Here is a 15,979-nt window from a genome sequence, read left to right on the forward strand (position 1 = left end):
GATTCCTATCATAACTATATGGGACAGGCCGGTGGGTAACAGTGCACAGTTACAGGCTACAGTCAGTGATTGTATACCCAGCTTCAGGTCCACCTGTATGAAGCTTTGTTAATACTCTGAGCTGTACGTTGGTTAATTTGCGCCCCGGTGCCTCAGACCGGTTGGTTTTACGGTTTTGAACCGCGCGGACCGCCGGCTCTGTTCCATCAGGACTCGGCGTGGAACGCTAACATATGGCAGATTAGCATATTATTATCCTAACGCTCGCATTTTACTTTCCAAAAGAGGGGCATTTCCTTTACCTTCTGATGTTCTGGAATATTTGAGAGCTCCCGCGGGCACGTTTAGAGGAAAAAACCCTCAGTGTGCCAGCAGGTGTGACCATCCGAAATTCAGTAATAGAGAACACCGAGCGCTGCTCATGCTGCAGGACAGGACCTGAATTCCCAGGAGAGCATGAATCACACGAATCACGCCGAATTAGAGACATAAAACACCCGGCACCATGGTTCTGGAGTCCTGAGGTATTGGGATTCTGAGGTTCTGGGGTCCTGGGTTTCTAAGGTCCTGGAGTTCTGAGGTTCTCTGGTTCTGTGGTTCTGTTGTCCTGAAGTTCTGAGGTCCTGGGGTTCTGGGGTTCAGTTGTCCTGGGGTTCTGAGGTTCTGAGGTCCTGGGATTCTGAGGTTCTGAGGTCCTGGAGTTCTGAGGTTCTCTGGTTCTGTGGTTCTGAGGTCCTGAAGTTCTGAGGTTCTGGGGTTCTGTTGTCCTGGGGTTCTGAGGTCCTGGGGTCCTATGTTTTTGAGGTTCTACGATTCTGGGGTTCTGAGGTCCTTAGGTTCTGGGTCTGGGGTTTTGTCATTCTGGGTTTCTGAGGTTCTGTGGGGTTGAGTTCCTGGGGTTCTGAGGTCCTGGGGTTCTGGGTTTGGTTCATTGTGATGTAAAGCTTGCTTGATTGTGGACATTTACATGTTTAGTAGTTCTTGGGTTACACCAGACCGTGTAGACAAATTATCTCTCAGCATGGTGACCTTGGCAAAGACCGCTGTTCCACAGCAGGCAAACTAACCCTATATACAGTATAAAGGCACAACCTTTAATAATTATTCAGTCACAGAAATGCCACGCCCCCTAGACGTCACTGACACACCTGATTGGAGGATGCCTGAGCCGCGCTGGCCCTTTAAATTACAGAAAGTTTCATGATTGGAGCATCTGTGAGATTAAACCCACGGTGAGGAGCAGCGAGGAACCATTCAGTACAGGACCCAATCACACATCAGCATCCTCCAGATGTTCCACACACACACACACACACACACTGAGGAAGCTTAGCCATAAACCCCCAGTCAGGCGGATGCAGGACGGTGTGGTGGCACCATGAGTGTGATGAGAGACTCTGGATCACTGAGCCGGCCGCTCACCGCCTCCAAACGCCACAAGAGTGTGAGGAAGAGCTCCAGGAACATCTACACACCCTACCAGCACAATGCTGGGTAAGTACACATACTTCCACACACACTTCTACACACACTTCTACACACACTTCCACACACACTTTATTCCTCAGTGTGATTGATCCTCCTGCATTCAAACTGAGTTCTATCTGGTTTTTTTCTTACTTTCTAGTTCCATAAAATAAACAATAGAGTTGTTTTGCTGTTTTGTTTTTATTAATTAATTATTTTATTTATTTTACAAATGGAAGGAAACTTACGAGCGTTTAGATCAGGTGTATTAAACACTTGACACCTCTCAGAACTGCAGAACTCAAACTGCTTTTGCATTTTTCTTTTAATTTAAAATTACAAATCACATCATCAGCTAAACAAATCAAGTAGAATCATTTATTAAAAAAAGAAGTGCACATGAATTTTAGGATGTCCGAGTATTTATGGTTGTAAGGAAAAACTGATGTGCTGCTTATCTGGTTGAGTTTCTTCTTACTTTCTGGCTTCATAAATACAAAACTATGGCTGTTTTGCTGTTTTTTATTTATTATTTGTTTTATTAATTTATTATTTATTTATTTATTTGTTACTAATGGAAGGAAACTTTTAGCGTTTAGATCAGGTGTATTAAACACTTCTCAGAAATGAGAACCTTCATCCGTAAAAACTTCAGAATATAAATGATGGGCGTCCAAAGTCTGCGAGCACTCGTGTAAATGCTTCTGTTTTATTTTTGCATTTTTCTTTTAATTTAATGACATTTTTAAATAACAAATCACATTATCAGCAACACAGTTCCAGTAGAATCTTTTAAACAAATGTAGAATTTCAGAATGTCCGAGTACGTCTGAGAAACAAACCTGCAAACCTTCGTCTCGAGTTTCTTTGTACTTTCTGGTTTCTTAAAATAACAAGTGTGAGGCTTTATTGCTATTATTTGTTTATGTATGTATTTTGTACATCTCTCAGGTTTTAACAGAAGATCCGTCACATGTAACTGACTTTTAACTTGTCAGCGTGTCCGTAAATATAAAGCGAGCAAAAAATCCTCAGGTCCCTTCCCCAAACTGTTTTTAACCTAATGAAACTGCACACAGAACGTCAGAACATCAATTTGTAGATTAGATTATAGAGCAAGATTTATCAGATTTATGTTCTACACACACACACACACACACACACACACACACACACACACACGTACAGCTGCATAACAAGAACGTCAGGATTAAATTATAGAGCAAGAGTTGAAGAACCAGTGAATGTTTTCCTCCTTTTTATTTATATTCTCTTACATCTCTGTTTTAATTGTGTTCTTATTTTATATTCTTTTTTTTAATCTTTAAAACCTTTTTTATTTGTAAATGTGTAATTTGTAAATCACTTTGAATGAAAGGTGTATAAAAGATGCTGTAAAAATAAACTTGCCTTGCAGGGTTCGTACATGACGACACAAAATAAATATATAAATAATAAAAAAGGCATGTTTGGTGTTACAGGACAGGTGCATATAAGCGCTCCCTCTATAACAGCAGGAGGAACGTAGAAATCAGGAACTATTTCATTATGGAATGTGATAGGAAAGCCTGTTAGTGCTCTGGTGGTGCAGGGATCATCAGAGGATCTGGGGTTCGAATCTCAGCGGTGCTGTCGGCCAGTCGGGCGTCTGCATGGATAATTTTTGATGGTGACTTGTCAGTGGGCGCTCTCAGTGCAGGTCCCAGGCCTGGACAGAAATAGAAGCTTGTGTCAGGAAGGGAATAAAAGCTGTTTCAGAGATATTAAAACTCACAATGTATTTATTACAGAACCCAACCTCCTCATGAAAGGAAAATGTTTTATATCACTATTATTTAAAGCTGCAGGTCCCTCACGCCTTGATTACGGGATGAAACAGGACGTCCAGTTAACTCTCGCTCAGGTGTCCAAATACTTTAGGTCGTATACCGTGTCAGTCTGACTGATTAAGATTGTTTTGAATCTTCTGCTCCATGGGCAGCTCCTCAGACGATGAAGATAAGGACGTGGAGCGGGTGGACAGTAACGACCCAGAGGAAATGTTCCAGAACATTCAGTACCAGAAAGAAATCATCGCCAACATCCGGTCGCGACCCTGGCCCATGAGACGCAAGCTCAAGGTCCTCAGGTAAGTCTGAGAATTAACATTTCATTTTCTGGTTTATACGGGTCACAGCAAGAAGGTCCTGGGTTTGATTACCAGGTGAAGCGGTACGGGTTCTTTCTGTGTGGAGTTTGCATGTTCTCCACGTGTCTGTGTGGGTTTCCTCAGGGAGCAGGGCGGGTCGATAGGTTTTCCTTTCTTCATTATTTCTGGACCTTGAGATGGAGGAAGGTGATGGACGTGCTGTCAGCGCTACGTGACTGGTGGATGACCTGTACAGTAATAGGTTATGTGTTAGCGGTGTTTAGATACATGTGTGTGTGTGTGTGTGTGTGTGTGTGTGTGTGCTGTCCCTGGCCTAGAAATAACCTCCATCCGTCAGTCCAATTGAGCGTAGCCGAACACCGACCGCTTGACCTCTGTAAAACCAGGACGCGGCGGCCGGGCTGATTAAATAATTACTGGATTGATTTGAGCATGTTAGCGTGTCGCGGTTTTGATTCTTATTGTATATAATTAGCATTATTACCATTAAGCTAGGTGCTCGGGTGGCTCGCGGCCTATTATGCTAGGGTGCTAGGGTTAAGATCCGGGTTTGAATCTCTACTGGTGCTATCGGCCAGTCAGGCATCCACACAGAAGTGATTGGCTGTGTTTGATGGATTGGCGTTTCATTCAGGATGTTCGTATCTTGTGGCCAGGACCCGCTGCGACTCTGACCACGACAGCAGCTTTTTGCTATCTGAATTCATTGGACATACACTATATAGACAAAAGTATTGGGGCATAAGTAGTGATGGCTGCCAGTTGTCTCTGTTGGAAGCCAGGCAAGGTCGATAGCACAGCTGAGATGAGATTTTCTTTTCTAGAAATGTTTTTCTCCCAATCGAGTCGTATCCAATTCCCCTGGTTATATCTCTCCTCCACTGGTGCAGACCCCAACCCTGAGTGAGGAGGATGGGGCCGTATCTAACACACGCCCCCTCGGACAAACGTGCAGTTGACAACCGCTTCTTTTCACCTGCATGTGCCGGGTTCACACAGAGATCCGTATCATGTACAGAGAACCACGCACTGCTCTCTATTATCCCCCGTCTCTGTGCAGCACCTCGACCAGCCAGCAGAGGGTGTAACTGCAGCAGTGATGAGGAATCCCTTCAGCCCTCCCACCCCAATCATGTCGGCACATAGGCACAAGAAAGAAAGAAAGACAAGGAAATAAAGAAATTTAAAGAAAGAAAGTAAAAGAAAGAAATAAAAAAAGAAAATAAAGATAGAAAGAAAAAAGAAAAATAAATAAATAAAAAATAAAGAAAGAAAGAAAGAAAAATAAAATAAAGAAAGAAAGAAAAATAAATAAATAAAGTAAGTAAAATAAAGAAATAAAAAAGAAACAAAGATAGAAAGAATAAATAATAAATAAAGAAAAAATAAATAAAGAAAGTAAAATAAAATAAATAAAGAAAAATATAGAAATAAATAAATAAAGTAAAATAAATAAATAAATAAATAAATAAATAAAGAAAGAAAGAAAGAAAGAAAGAAAGAAAGAAAGAAAAATAAATAAATAATTAAATAAAGAAACAAATAAAATAAGGAAAGAAAGAAAAAAGAAAGACAGAAAAAAGAAAAATAAAGAAATAAAAAATTAGGAAAAAAAAATAAAATAAAGAAAGAAAGATAGAGAAAAATAAAAAAATAAAGAAATAATTGGTCACATATATACATCTACACATGTTTGGTACAACAACATTTTTTTTTCATTTTGAAGCTGTTGCAGTTGCAATTCCTAGTGTGTGTGCAAGACTTTGAAGTACGTCTGTGGGAACTTGTGCCCACTTAGTCAAAAACGTAGATGTAGATCAAATAAACCAAAAAATGCCCAAGAAGCAGTGTGAATGTTCACCACGGCAAGCTCCAAATCTCAGCACTGGTGTGTTTATTTATTTATTTTGAATTTTTGTATTTTCCAGCTAAAAGCCGCGTTTTTATCCGGCAGCGTCGCCTCCAGCAGCGGATTCTGCTGTGTAGCAGTGAAGTATTAACGGCTTCATCAGGGGTCGAGTGCAGCAATAAATTCTGCTACCATCACACACACACACACACACACACACACACACACACACAGAAATAATGTCTCACACTCCAGACTGCTGAACCCGGAGATCTGTATGTTACAGCGTGTGTGTGTGTGTGTGTGTGTGTGTTACAGACAGGCCAGGGAGATCGTACTGAAGTATGAAGGAAGGCTAACCAGGACCAGAGGATACCAGGCAGCCGGGGCAGAGGTACGTCACCCTCAATGATGTGTAGGAACGGTTTAGGGAAGGACCCTTCCTGTTCTTGTGCATCGGTTTAAAGAGTCCTGACCTTAGTCCCACTCAACAGCTCTGGGATGAACCGGAACATCGACTGATCAAGCAAGCAGCGACCAGTGAGATGTCCAGTGAGGTCAGGTGTCCGAATACTTTTGACCGTACTGTGGTATAGAAGGTTCAAAGGTCCATAGCTTTGGGGCTATAACAGCCTCCGCTCTTCTAGGCAAGGCTTTCCCCAAGACGTTGGAATGTGTCTGTGGGGATTATTGCCCTCAAGCTCATGAGTTCGAATCTCAGCTCTGCTAGCGGCCAGTCGGGCTTGTCCAAGAAAGAAAGGGCTGCAGTTACGACCTCTGCTGGCTGATCGATGGCGCTGCACAGAGACCGGGGATAATGGAGATCAGTGCGTGACTCTCTGTGCATGATACTGATCTCCACACACATGTCTATGGGGGCGTGTGTTACTCACGACTCTGCTCGGTCAGCAGTGGAGGTCTGCAGCAGTACAGGGGAAATATGATCTTATGATCTGGGAATTGGATACGACTAAGTTGAGGGGCAATGGGTTAGGAAAGCTCTATTTATTCTGCAGGACATCTGGAGGAACACGCTGCATTGAAGTATTTATCCACCACCGTGGACAAGCAACATTAATCATCAGAACGTTCCGGGATCTCTCGGTTCTGCTCCTGCGTTCGTAACAGTACAGCGAGATTATTACCCCAGTGTATCTGATCCCATCTCACACCCCCACCCCCGGACCCGGCGCTCAGATTTACAGCCGGTTGTTACGGCCTCAGTTTAATTAAAATGCTCCGGCGGTGTTCGGCGAGGACGCTCGAGCCTCGTTAAAAATTAATGGACTTTTAGCGAGAGGATCCGAAGCCGAATGATTAATTATGGAGATGCTTTCTGTGTGATATCGAGCTCTCACATATCGCTCTATTATTTTTATTGTTTTTGTGGAAACGACCGTCTGTCTTCCCCCAGATTAGAACCCGTCTGAGGAGCGCAGACGCAAAACGCTTCTACAACAACGGGAAGTCAAAAAGTCAAAAGTATTCGGACGCCTGACCGTGAGTGTGTCGGATGACTTGTTCCAAAAACAAACGTTCTCAAAACAGAGCGACTCTCTGTGGGATCTTTCCAGAGACGTTCACAAGTCACAAAATACGAGTCCGAGTCGAGTCACGAGTCAATATAATAAACACAAAACATATATTGTAAATGTAGCGTAGAAATAAAGAAATAATCTGTAAGTTCAGATAAAAACAACAACAGATTAGCGAGTGTATTTAGCCGTTTTACTTCGTGTCTTTACTTTCCTCCTCATCGTGTAAATGAATGTAATTTCTGTAACAAGAAGGTTCCAGTTAAAAGCTTCAACTGATACGTTTTGTTTTCATTACAGAACAAAAGCGCTCGATAAATCACGGCACAGCGGCCAAAATCCCAAACACAGCAAAAACAATCATAACCGCTGCTTACCTTAGCTTCTGTTCTTCCAGATGCTATTACATTTATAAGCGTGCGTCCCATTAGGAACAGAATCCGTTATTTTGTAAATGTGCTTATAATTAAAAACCTCCAAACTTTTCCCGGTGGTGAAGTAAAACAGGAAGTCGTTAGAAAGCCGATCGAGCGTTTCATTACCACGTCATCTGTGTGACGCAAACTGAATAAATGCAAACAACAGCATTTCTTACTAACAATTACAATCAGAAGCTCTGATTGGTTCAGAAAGCGCTCTTACAATCATTAGCACCGATTCTGTAGGAGCGTTCCATTCACCCCGGTTGTTCCTGTGAAGTGCACTACGTAGGGTATTCCACCATTTTAAGTAGGGAGCGACGCTTCATCACTACGCCGGAAGCTGCTGGAACATTTACACATTGTGTGTGTTGTGGGTTAAGACGGCCGGAGCGTTATTATTATTAGAGAGCAGAAAATGGCACGATCAGAATATAATATACTGTATATATAATTAACTGTCACACGTAAATAATGTTAACACGTGCTGACGCTAGGGACTCTTGTTGTGCAGGAGTCTTTTTATGCGAGTCACAAGCCGAGTCCGAGTCATTTGAAACGAGTCAGAGTCGAGTCTGAAGTCACTGTGTGTGCGACTTACGTGCGTCCCCATCTCTGGATCTTTCAGGCTTCTCGTGAGACTTTGGAGTCTGTGTGTGGGAATTGTGCCGTGGTAGTGGTAGTGGTAGCTCAGTGGTTAGGGTACTGGACTAGTAATCAGAAGGTTGCCTGTTCAAGCCCTACCGTCACTAAGTTGCCACTGTTGGGCCCCTGAGCAAGGCCCTTAACCCTCAATTGCTTGAACTGTATTCAGTGAAAAATGTAAGTCGCTTTGGACAAAGGCGTCTGCCAAATGCTGCAAATGTAAATGTAAATGTAAATGTTCAGTCTGGCTGGGCGCTGATCGATCAGTAGGTGTTCCAGTTCATCCCAGAGCTGTCGAGTGGGGCTGAAATCAGAGCTTTGTGCAGAGCTTCTGTAAACCGATACACAAGAACAGGAAAGGTCCTTCCCTAAACTGTTGCTGTGTTATAGGAATACGCCGTCGTGTCGTACTCGGAAGACTGGCGTGTGACGTAGCCCACGGCGCGATAAATCCTCCGTCTCCGCCATCACATATGGAGCAATTTAGAAGTGATGACGGGAGCGGTTTATGTGATTAGCTTTTATGTGACGCTGTATTTCATGCTAGTTCAATAATAACGGGGGTAATAACGGGGGTGTTCGGATGAACGGCGGCGATGCAACACGTTTGGTTTCGCAAATACGCTGAGCTTTGATTCCTAGTAAAAAGCAGTAAAAAGCAGTAAAATCCTCATTATGCTGTGATAAATACAGCCACATGGGCTGTACAAACACATCAGAAAACCGTTGTAAGTTAACACAGGCCGCCACTGCATTGAGAAACACAACTATAAGAGTTTTTTTATAGACTGTCGTAAATTCTGAGCATTTATTATCTGTAATTTTAAAAATAAATAAATATTTTCTTTGTGTTTTGTTTACAGCTGCTGAAAAAGTTGTCAAGAGTTCTCTACAACATCCTGGTTTTGTTTATCCCATGGGAAGTGAGGATTAAAAAGATTGAAAGTAAGAACACAACCTTTATTATTATTATTATTATTATTATTGTTATTATTAATTATTATTGTTAATATTATTATTATTATATTACTTTATTATTTTATTGTAATTATTAATATTAATTATTATTATTATTATTATAAGTATTATTATTATTATTATTATTATATAACTTTATTATATTATTATTTTTATTATAATTATATTATTATATTATTATTATTATAATATTATTATTATTTACATTATTTTTTATTATTTTTATTATTATTATTATTATTATTATATTACTTTATTATTATATTTTATTATTATATTATTATTATTATTTACATTATTTTTTATTATTATTATTATTATTATATTATTTGTATTATCATCATTATTTTATAGATAATTTATGAACATTTGTAATTTGCATTTACATTTTCAGCATTTATCAGACGCCTTTATCCAAAGCGACTTACATGAGCAATTGAGGGTTAAGGGCCTTGCTCAAGGGCCCAACAGCAGCAACCTAGCAGAGGTGGGGCTTGAACCAGCGACCTTTGGATTACTAGTCCTGTGCCTTAACCAATAGGCTACGGCTTGCCCAGATTTGGACACTTGAGGTAGTTCTTTTGGACAAATGATGCTTCTGACTGTGCAACAGCAGTTTAGGGAAGGACCTTTCCTGTTCCAGCATGACTCTCCCCCTGTGCATCGGGTAAACCAACTCCAGTGTCCCGCACTGAGCCCTGACCTCTGACCTCAGCTCCACTCACCAGCTCTGGGATGAACCGGAACACAGACTGATCAACTTTTGACTGAACGGGCACAAATTCCAGCAGACACACTTAAAACAGCAGCCACTGTGTGATCTTTTCAGCTAGTACGACTGTCGCTCCTCTGAGAAGTCTGTGTGTGGGAATTTGTGCCCGTTCAGACTGATGTTGATGCCGTGGCGGAAACACACGGGTGTTCCAAAACTTTTGTCCATATAGTGTCAGCAGTAAATGGTAAAAGGATTGTTATCAAGACCACGGTGGATCCAGAGACTCTCTGTCCTGTGGTATGGGTGATCCAGTGGATTTCTTTTGTTGGCAGGTCACTTTGGATCTGGTGTCGCGTCCTATTTTATTTTCCTGCGGTGGCTGTTCGGGATCAACATCGTCCTCACCATCTTGACCGGAGCCTTCATCGTCCTGCCTGAGGTTCGTCTCCTCTTTATACTGCGTCGGTTAATAATTCGGATCGGGACCTCAGGCGGGCTGAGGGGTACAGGGTATAGGGGCCTCGCTCAGGGGCCCAACAGTGGCAGCTTCACAGTGGTGGGGCTTGAACCGGCAACCTTCTGATTACTAATGCAGTACCTTAACCACTGAGCTACCACTGTTTGTACAGCTGGGTGTTGATAGATCAATCTGTGTTCGGAGTTTCTTGCTTTGTGTACTGGGGCCTTCCCTAAACTGTTGCATGTGATTCCCTTTATATGATTGATTTATTACACCTGTGAGCGACTGCTGTGTCTGGAACATGTGAATTTAATAATTAAAGGGGCGTCCCGATACTTTTGGTGGTATTTTGTACATATTTAAAGGTTTGGCTCGTCTGATCTGAATAATAAGGAGGTTTAATACGCGAGCACCAGAACGTCTCCTCTCTCGAACCCGAGGCCTTTAACACGCCCCTCATCTCCTCTGATTTATTCTGCCCCCCGACACGCCCGCGCGGTGTAATCTCCTCTCTCTCGCGGGCGTCGGCTCTCGCACCATCACTCATCCTGTCCCGGTGTTCTGTGTCTCTCCCCTGCAGCTCCTCGCCGGCGCTCCGTTCGGAACCACGCGCAGCAAAACCATCCCCAAAGATCTGCTGCCCTCCGCCCAGGACCTGGACACCATCTGGTCACTCGGGGCAAGAACACCACCACACCTTTACACTATACTGCTCTGACACCGCAGGGTGCGCGCGGGACAACATGCGGGGTTTAACCAGGGAGTCTGACATGTTTACGTTTGTGAACAATAAACACTGCTGAGGAATCCACACAAAACACAACACACTCCACCAGTAAAGCGTTAGAGATACCAGTCTGATGCTGTGCCATTTTTACTGGTCACTGCTGAGCATTAGTTTTGTTTTATGCTGGTTATACTGGTTCTTACTGGTCATTAGTTGTGTTGTATGTCGTTTATACTGGCTTTTACTGGTCATTACTGGGTGTTAGTTGTGTTTATGCTGTTATACTGGTTTTACTGGTCATTAGTGAGTTATTGCTGTGTTTTGTGCTGGTTATACTTGATTTTACTGGTCATTTGTTGTGTTTTATCTGATTATACTGGTTTTTACTGGTCATTACAGGTTTACTGGTCATTAGTGAGCATTAGTTGTGTTGTATGCTGGTTATACTGGTTTTACTGGTCATTACTGGTTTTGTGTTTTTGCTGGTTATTGGTGAGCAGTTGTTGTGTTTTATCTGGTTATACTGGTTTTTACTGGGTCATTAATGAATAAAACCTAAACAGTACTGACCAGTTTAGACAAGCAGGAGGTCAGTACTGGGCTTCAGGTACCAGTTTAGACCAGTACGGTACTGGATTCTCTGTACTGTGGTGCTATCTGTTGTTGTTTTTGTCTCTGGTTTCAGGGGTACCTGCAGTATTCCGTGCTCTTCTACGGCTATTATGGAAACGTCCGTAAGATCGGGCGCGCCGGGTACCGCCTCCCTCTGGCGTACTTCCTCGTGGGCATGGCGGTGTTCGCCTACAGCTTCATCACGCTGCTGAGAAAGTAAATGTTACAGATAAATAACAGTAACTAAAATATCTGCTCATTGCTGGTCCATGATGGTCCCATAGTGGTCACATTCTACTGATGGACAGGTTGGAGTGGCTTATCATATTTAAAAAATCAATATGCCTCCAACTTTGTGACAACAGTTTTGGGAAGTTCCTTTCCAGTTCCAGGATGATCGTACCCCTGTGCACAAAGCACGCTCTAACAACAGCTTCAGTCCTCTCAGAAGCTTATGGTTAGATGTCCACATACACCGATCAGCCATAACATTAAAATCACCTCCTTGTTTCTACACTCACTGTCCATTTTATCAGCTCCACTTACCATATAGAAGCACTTTGTAGTTCTACAATTACTGACTGTAGTCCATCTGTTTCTCTACATGCTTTGTTACCCCCTTTCACCCTGTTCTTCAATGGTCAGGACCCCCACAGGACCCCCACAGAGCAGGTATTATTTAGGTGGTGGATGATTCTCAGCACTGCAGTGACACTGACATGGTGGTGGTGTGTTAGTGTGTGTTGTGCTGGTATGAGTGGATCAGACACAGCAGCGCTGCTGGAGTTTTTAAACACCGTGTCCACTCACTGTCCACTCTATTAGACACTCCTACCTAGTCGGTCCACCTTGTAGATGTAAAGTCAGAGACGATCGCTCATCTATCGCTGCTGTTTGAGTCGGTCATCTTCTAGACCTTCATCAGTGGTCACAGGACGCTGACCACGGGGCGCTATTGGCTGGATGTTTTTGGTTGGTGGACTATTCTCAGTCCAGCAGTGACAGTGAGGTGTTTAAAAACTCCAGCAGCGCTGCTGTGTCTGATCCACTCATACCAGGACAACACACACTAACACACCACCGCCATGTCAGTGTCACTGCAGTGCTGAGAATCATCCACCACCTAAATAATACCTGCTCTGTGGTGGTCCTGTGTAGGTCCTGACCATTGAAGAACAGCATGAAAGGGGGTAACAAAGCATGCAGAGAAACATATGGACTACAGTCAGTAATTGTAGAACTACAAAGTGCTTCTATATGGTAAGTGGAGCTGATAAAATGGACAGTGAGTGTAGAAACCAGGAGGTGGTTTTAAATGTTATGGCTGATCGGTGTACTTTTGATCACATAGTGTATTAGGAACATCTCCCTGATTCCAGCCTCGACTCGTCCCCACTAGTTCCGTAAAACGACCCCGACGACTGAAACGAAAATCAAAGAAAATGTAATTTGGACGTTGATCATGAGAGAGGAGCTTAGTCATAGCTAATGACTCACGTAATCATCAAAATAGCTTCATAAATCAGGAGCGGATCCATATTCCACCCCATCATCACGAGGCCCACGACTACAGGGCGGTGTCCAAACGCTCCTATGTTTACAAAAGCGCTGTTTATTCTATAAAGTTTAAAATGTTATTACTAATATTATTTATTTTATCAAACAGTTTCATAAATGATTGGGGTTTTTTTCCAGGATGGCGAAGAACTCCCGTCTGAGTTTGTCCAGCGCGTCCAGTGAGAACTACACCTTCTGCTGGAGGATCTTCTGCGCCTGGGATTATCTGATCGGCAACCCAGAGGCGGCCGAGAGCAAAGCGGCGGCTATAGTCAACAACGTCAGGGTGAGAGTGTAAACCACAACACACACACTGAGCTGAGCCCCACTCAACAGCTCTGGGATGAACCGGAACACCGACTGATCGATCCGCGCCCAGCCGTACAAATGCTGCCATGTTTTGACTAAACGCGCACAAATTCCCACAGACACACAGGAGCAGCTGTTCTAGCTGGAAAGATCACACCAAGGTTGCTCTGGTTTAATATTAATTGTTTTTGAAACTAGCTCATGGTCAGGCGTCCGAATACTTTAGGCCACACAGTGTACTTAACCCCTCTTGCACGAGACCCTTATTGGCTGAGGAGGGAGGACAAACCTGTTGACGCACTCCCATACCATAACAAAGTGTCCACTGTGTTTCCTGTTGCAGCGGCGTGCTGTGTTAGGTAACAATGTGTTTCCGAAGTACTCCTTTTCCCGTGTGGCTTTATCTATTAAAGTAGCTGTCTGCTACACCTCAGTGAACACCTCAGTTCCCGGGCTCTAAAAACCAAAGACCAAGTCCGAAATCTTGGCGTTCTAATAGACTCAGATCTCACATTCACCAGCCATATTAAAACCATCACCAAAACAGCCTTCTACCATCTTAGAAATATATCCAGAATCAAGGGTCTGGTGTGCCAACAAGATCTAGAGAAGCTCATCCATGCTTTTATCTCCAGTAGGGTGGACTATTGTAATGGTCTCTTAACTGGACTTCCCAAAAAGACCATTAAACAGTTACAGCTCATTCAGAACGCTGCTGCTAGAGTTTTAACTAAGACGAAGAGAACTGAGCACATCACTCCAGTTCTAAAATCTCTACACTGGCTTCCGGTTAGTTACAGAATAGAATTTAAAGTGCTGCTACTGGTCTATAAATCACTGAATGGGTTCGGCCCAGAATACATCTCAGAAATGTTTAGAGAATATAAACCCAGTAGATCTCTTAGATCCATGGACTCAGGTCAGCTAGTTGAGCCCAGAGTCCAAACTAAACATGGTGAAGCAGCATTTAGTTGTTGGGCTGCATATAACTGGAACAGACTGCCAGGAGATATTAGATGTTCCTCAAACATAGAAATCTTTAAATCCAGGTTAAAAACTTTTCTTTTTTCTTGTGCCTATGATTGAGCTCGATATTTTTGCTACTACCCTTATTTTACTATATTTCTTTTAGTCTTGTTTTAATTCCATATTCTCTCAATTGTAGGGTATATTTTACTATATTTTCTTTTAGTTTTCATGTTTTTAATTGCTTATCTCTCTTGTTTTAATTTCACATTCCCTAAATTGTAGGGTATATTTTACTATATTTTCTTTTAGTTTTTTATGTTCCTAATTTTTTTAATTTTTTTAATTTTAATTTTTTATCTCTCTTGTTTGAATTTCATGTTCTTAATTGTAACTAAATGTTTGCAAGAAGTCTTTCTGAGGTTCTAGATCTCAGGAATGTTTTAATGCTTTTAATTAATTTCTTTCCTTATGTAAAGCACTTTGAATTGCCACTGTGTATGAAAGGTGCTATACAAATAAACTTGCCTTGCCTTGCCTTGCTACTGGGAATTGCTCACTCCCTAAATCTTTTTACAATATAATGTACGGTAGACAGTAAAAGACATAAATTAGTTGTGATCTTGCAGCGATAAATGTTCTGTTTTGAACTGATTGATTCTGACTCTGATTATTGGGTATTGATTGTAGTTTGGAACCCAGTGGTGAGCCACGCCCCATCATTGGTTGTACAGACTGATCCTGATCCAGGTGGATCCTTTTATACCCGATCATGATTCCCTCACCTGATACCAACTCACCTGCTCACTGTGGAACCTCAATCAAACACTGGAACTTGGGCCTCCGTCCCAACTTTTTTGAAGTTACAGCATGTTCTGCGTGTTCCAGTGTGTTCTGCAGTTTGGCGCGTCTCCTCCCCTCGCCAGCGTAAATCAGTGACTGAGGCGCTTATGGTTTGTGTTTTGGCAGGAGGCCATCGTGGAGGAGCAGGAGAAGAAGAAGGAGACCAGCCTGTAGGTGCTTTTACTGCCTTCTTCCACTTTTTGGGCACTTTTATCTTTTACTGTCATCACACTCCCGCCGCAAAGCCAATTTCTTTCCACCGGAGAACTGCTGACTGCGCCGGTTCCTGCGCCGTCCCTCTTCTCCTGATAGTGGGTGTGAGGGTGGGGGGTGATGGGGTGTGTGTCAGGGGTGTGTGTGTGCTAATGTTAGCTTTTCAGGAAGGGTGTAGGATCGTGAATTAGGGAGAATCTGATTTACTGGCGGCTTCATCCGCCGCAATCACGGCACAAAACCTCCCGCCGTATTTCATACACGAGGACTTTTACTGCGGCGGGTGATGGCTCCTAAAAAAACACACACACACACACACACACTTTAACCTGACCGCGTGTCTTTGGACTGTGGAAGGAAACCGGAGGACCCGGAGGAAACCCACACAGACACGGGGAGAACATGCAAACTCCTGTGAATCGTACCTCCACCCCAGTGGAATGTGTGAATGATTGGTGGATGGATGAACTGATGGATGAGTGGGTGAATGAACAGGTTGGTATAATAGTGGGTGGAGTCATTAACGGATCAATCA

The 15,979-nt window shown here is 42.8% G+C and overlaps 1 protein-coding gene across 1 annotated transcript in view; it reads left to right on the plus strand.

Moving 5' to 3' along the window:
* Positions 1-1,378: 1,378 nt before the first annotated feature.
* Positions 1,379-15,979, plus strand: part of LOC134331409 (transmembrane channel-like protein 3) — a 28,173-nt gene continuing 13,572 nt past the window's right edge. The window contains exons 1-9 of the mRNA XM_063012811.1: positions 1,379-1,494; positions 3,449-3,595; positions 5,784-5,859; positions 8,928-9,009; positions 10,090-10,196; positions 10,798-10,896; positions 11,630-11,772; positions 13,252-13,399; positions 15,358-15,401. Coding sequence (XP_062868881.1) covers positions 1,379-1,494; positions 3,449-3,595; positions 5,784-5,859; positions 8,928-9,009; positions 10,090-10,196; positions 10,798-10,896; positions 11,630-11,772; positions 13,252-13,399; positions 15,358-15,401 — 962 coding nt within the window. The remainder of the gene's footprint in view (positions 1,495-3,448; positions 3,596-5,783; positions 5,860-8,927; positions 9,010-10,089; positions 10,197-10,797; positions 10,897-11,629; positions 11,773-13,251; positions 13,400-15,357; positions 15,402-15,979) is intronic.

Source organism: Trichomycterus rosablanca, chromosome 17, assembly GCF_030014385.1.
Source record: "Trichomycterus rosablanca isolate fTriRos1 chromosome 17, fTriRos1.hap1, whole genome shotgun sequence".
NCBI classification, from domain to species: domain Eukaryota; kingdom Metazoa; phylum Chordata; class Actinopteri; order Siluriformes; family Trichomycteridae; genus Trichomycterus; species Trichomycterus rosablanca.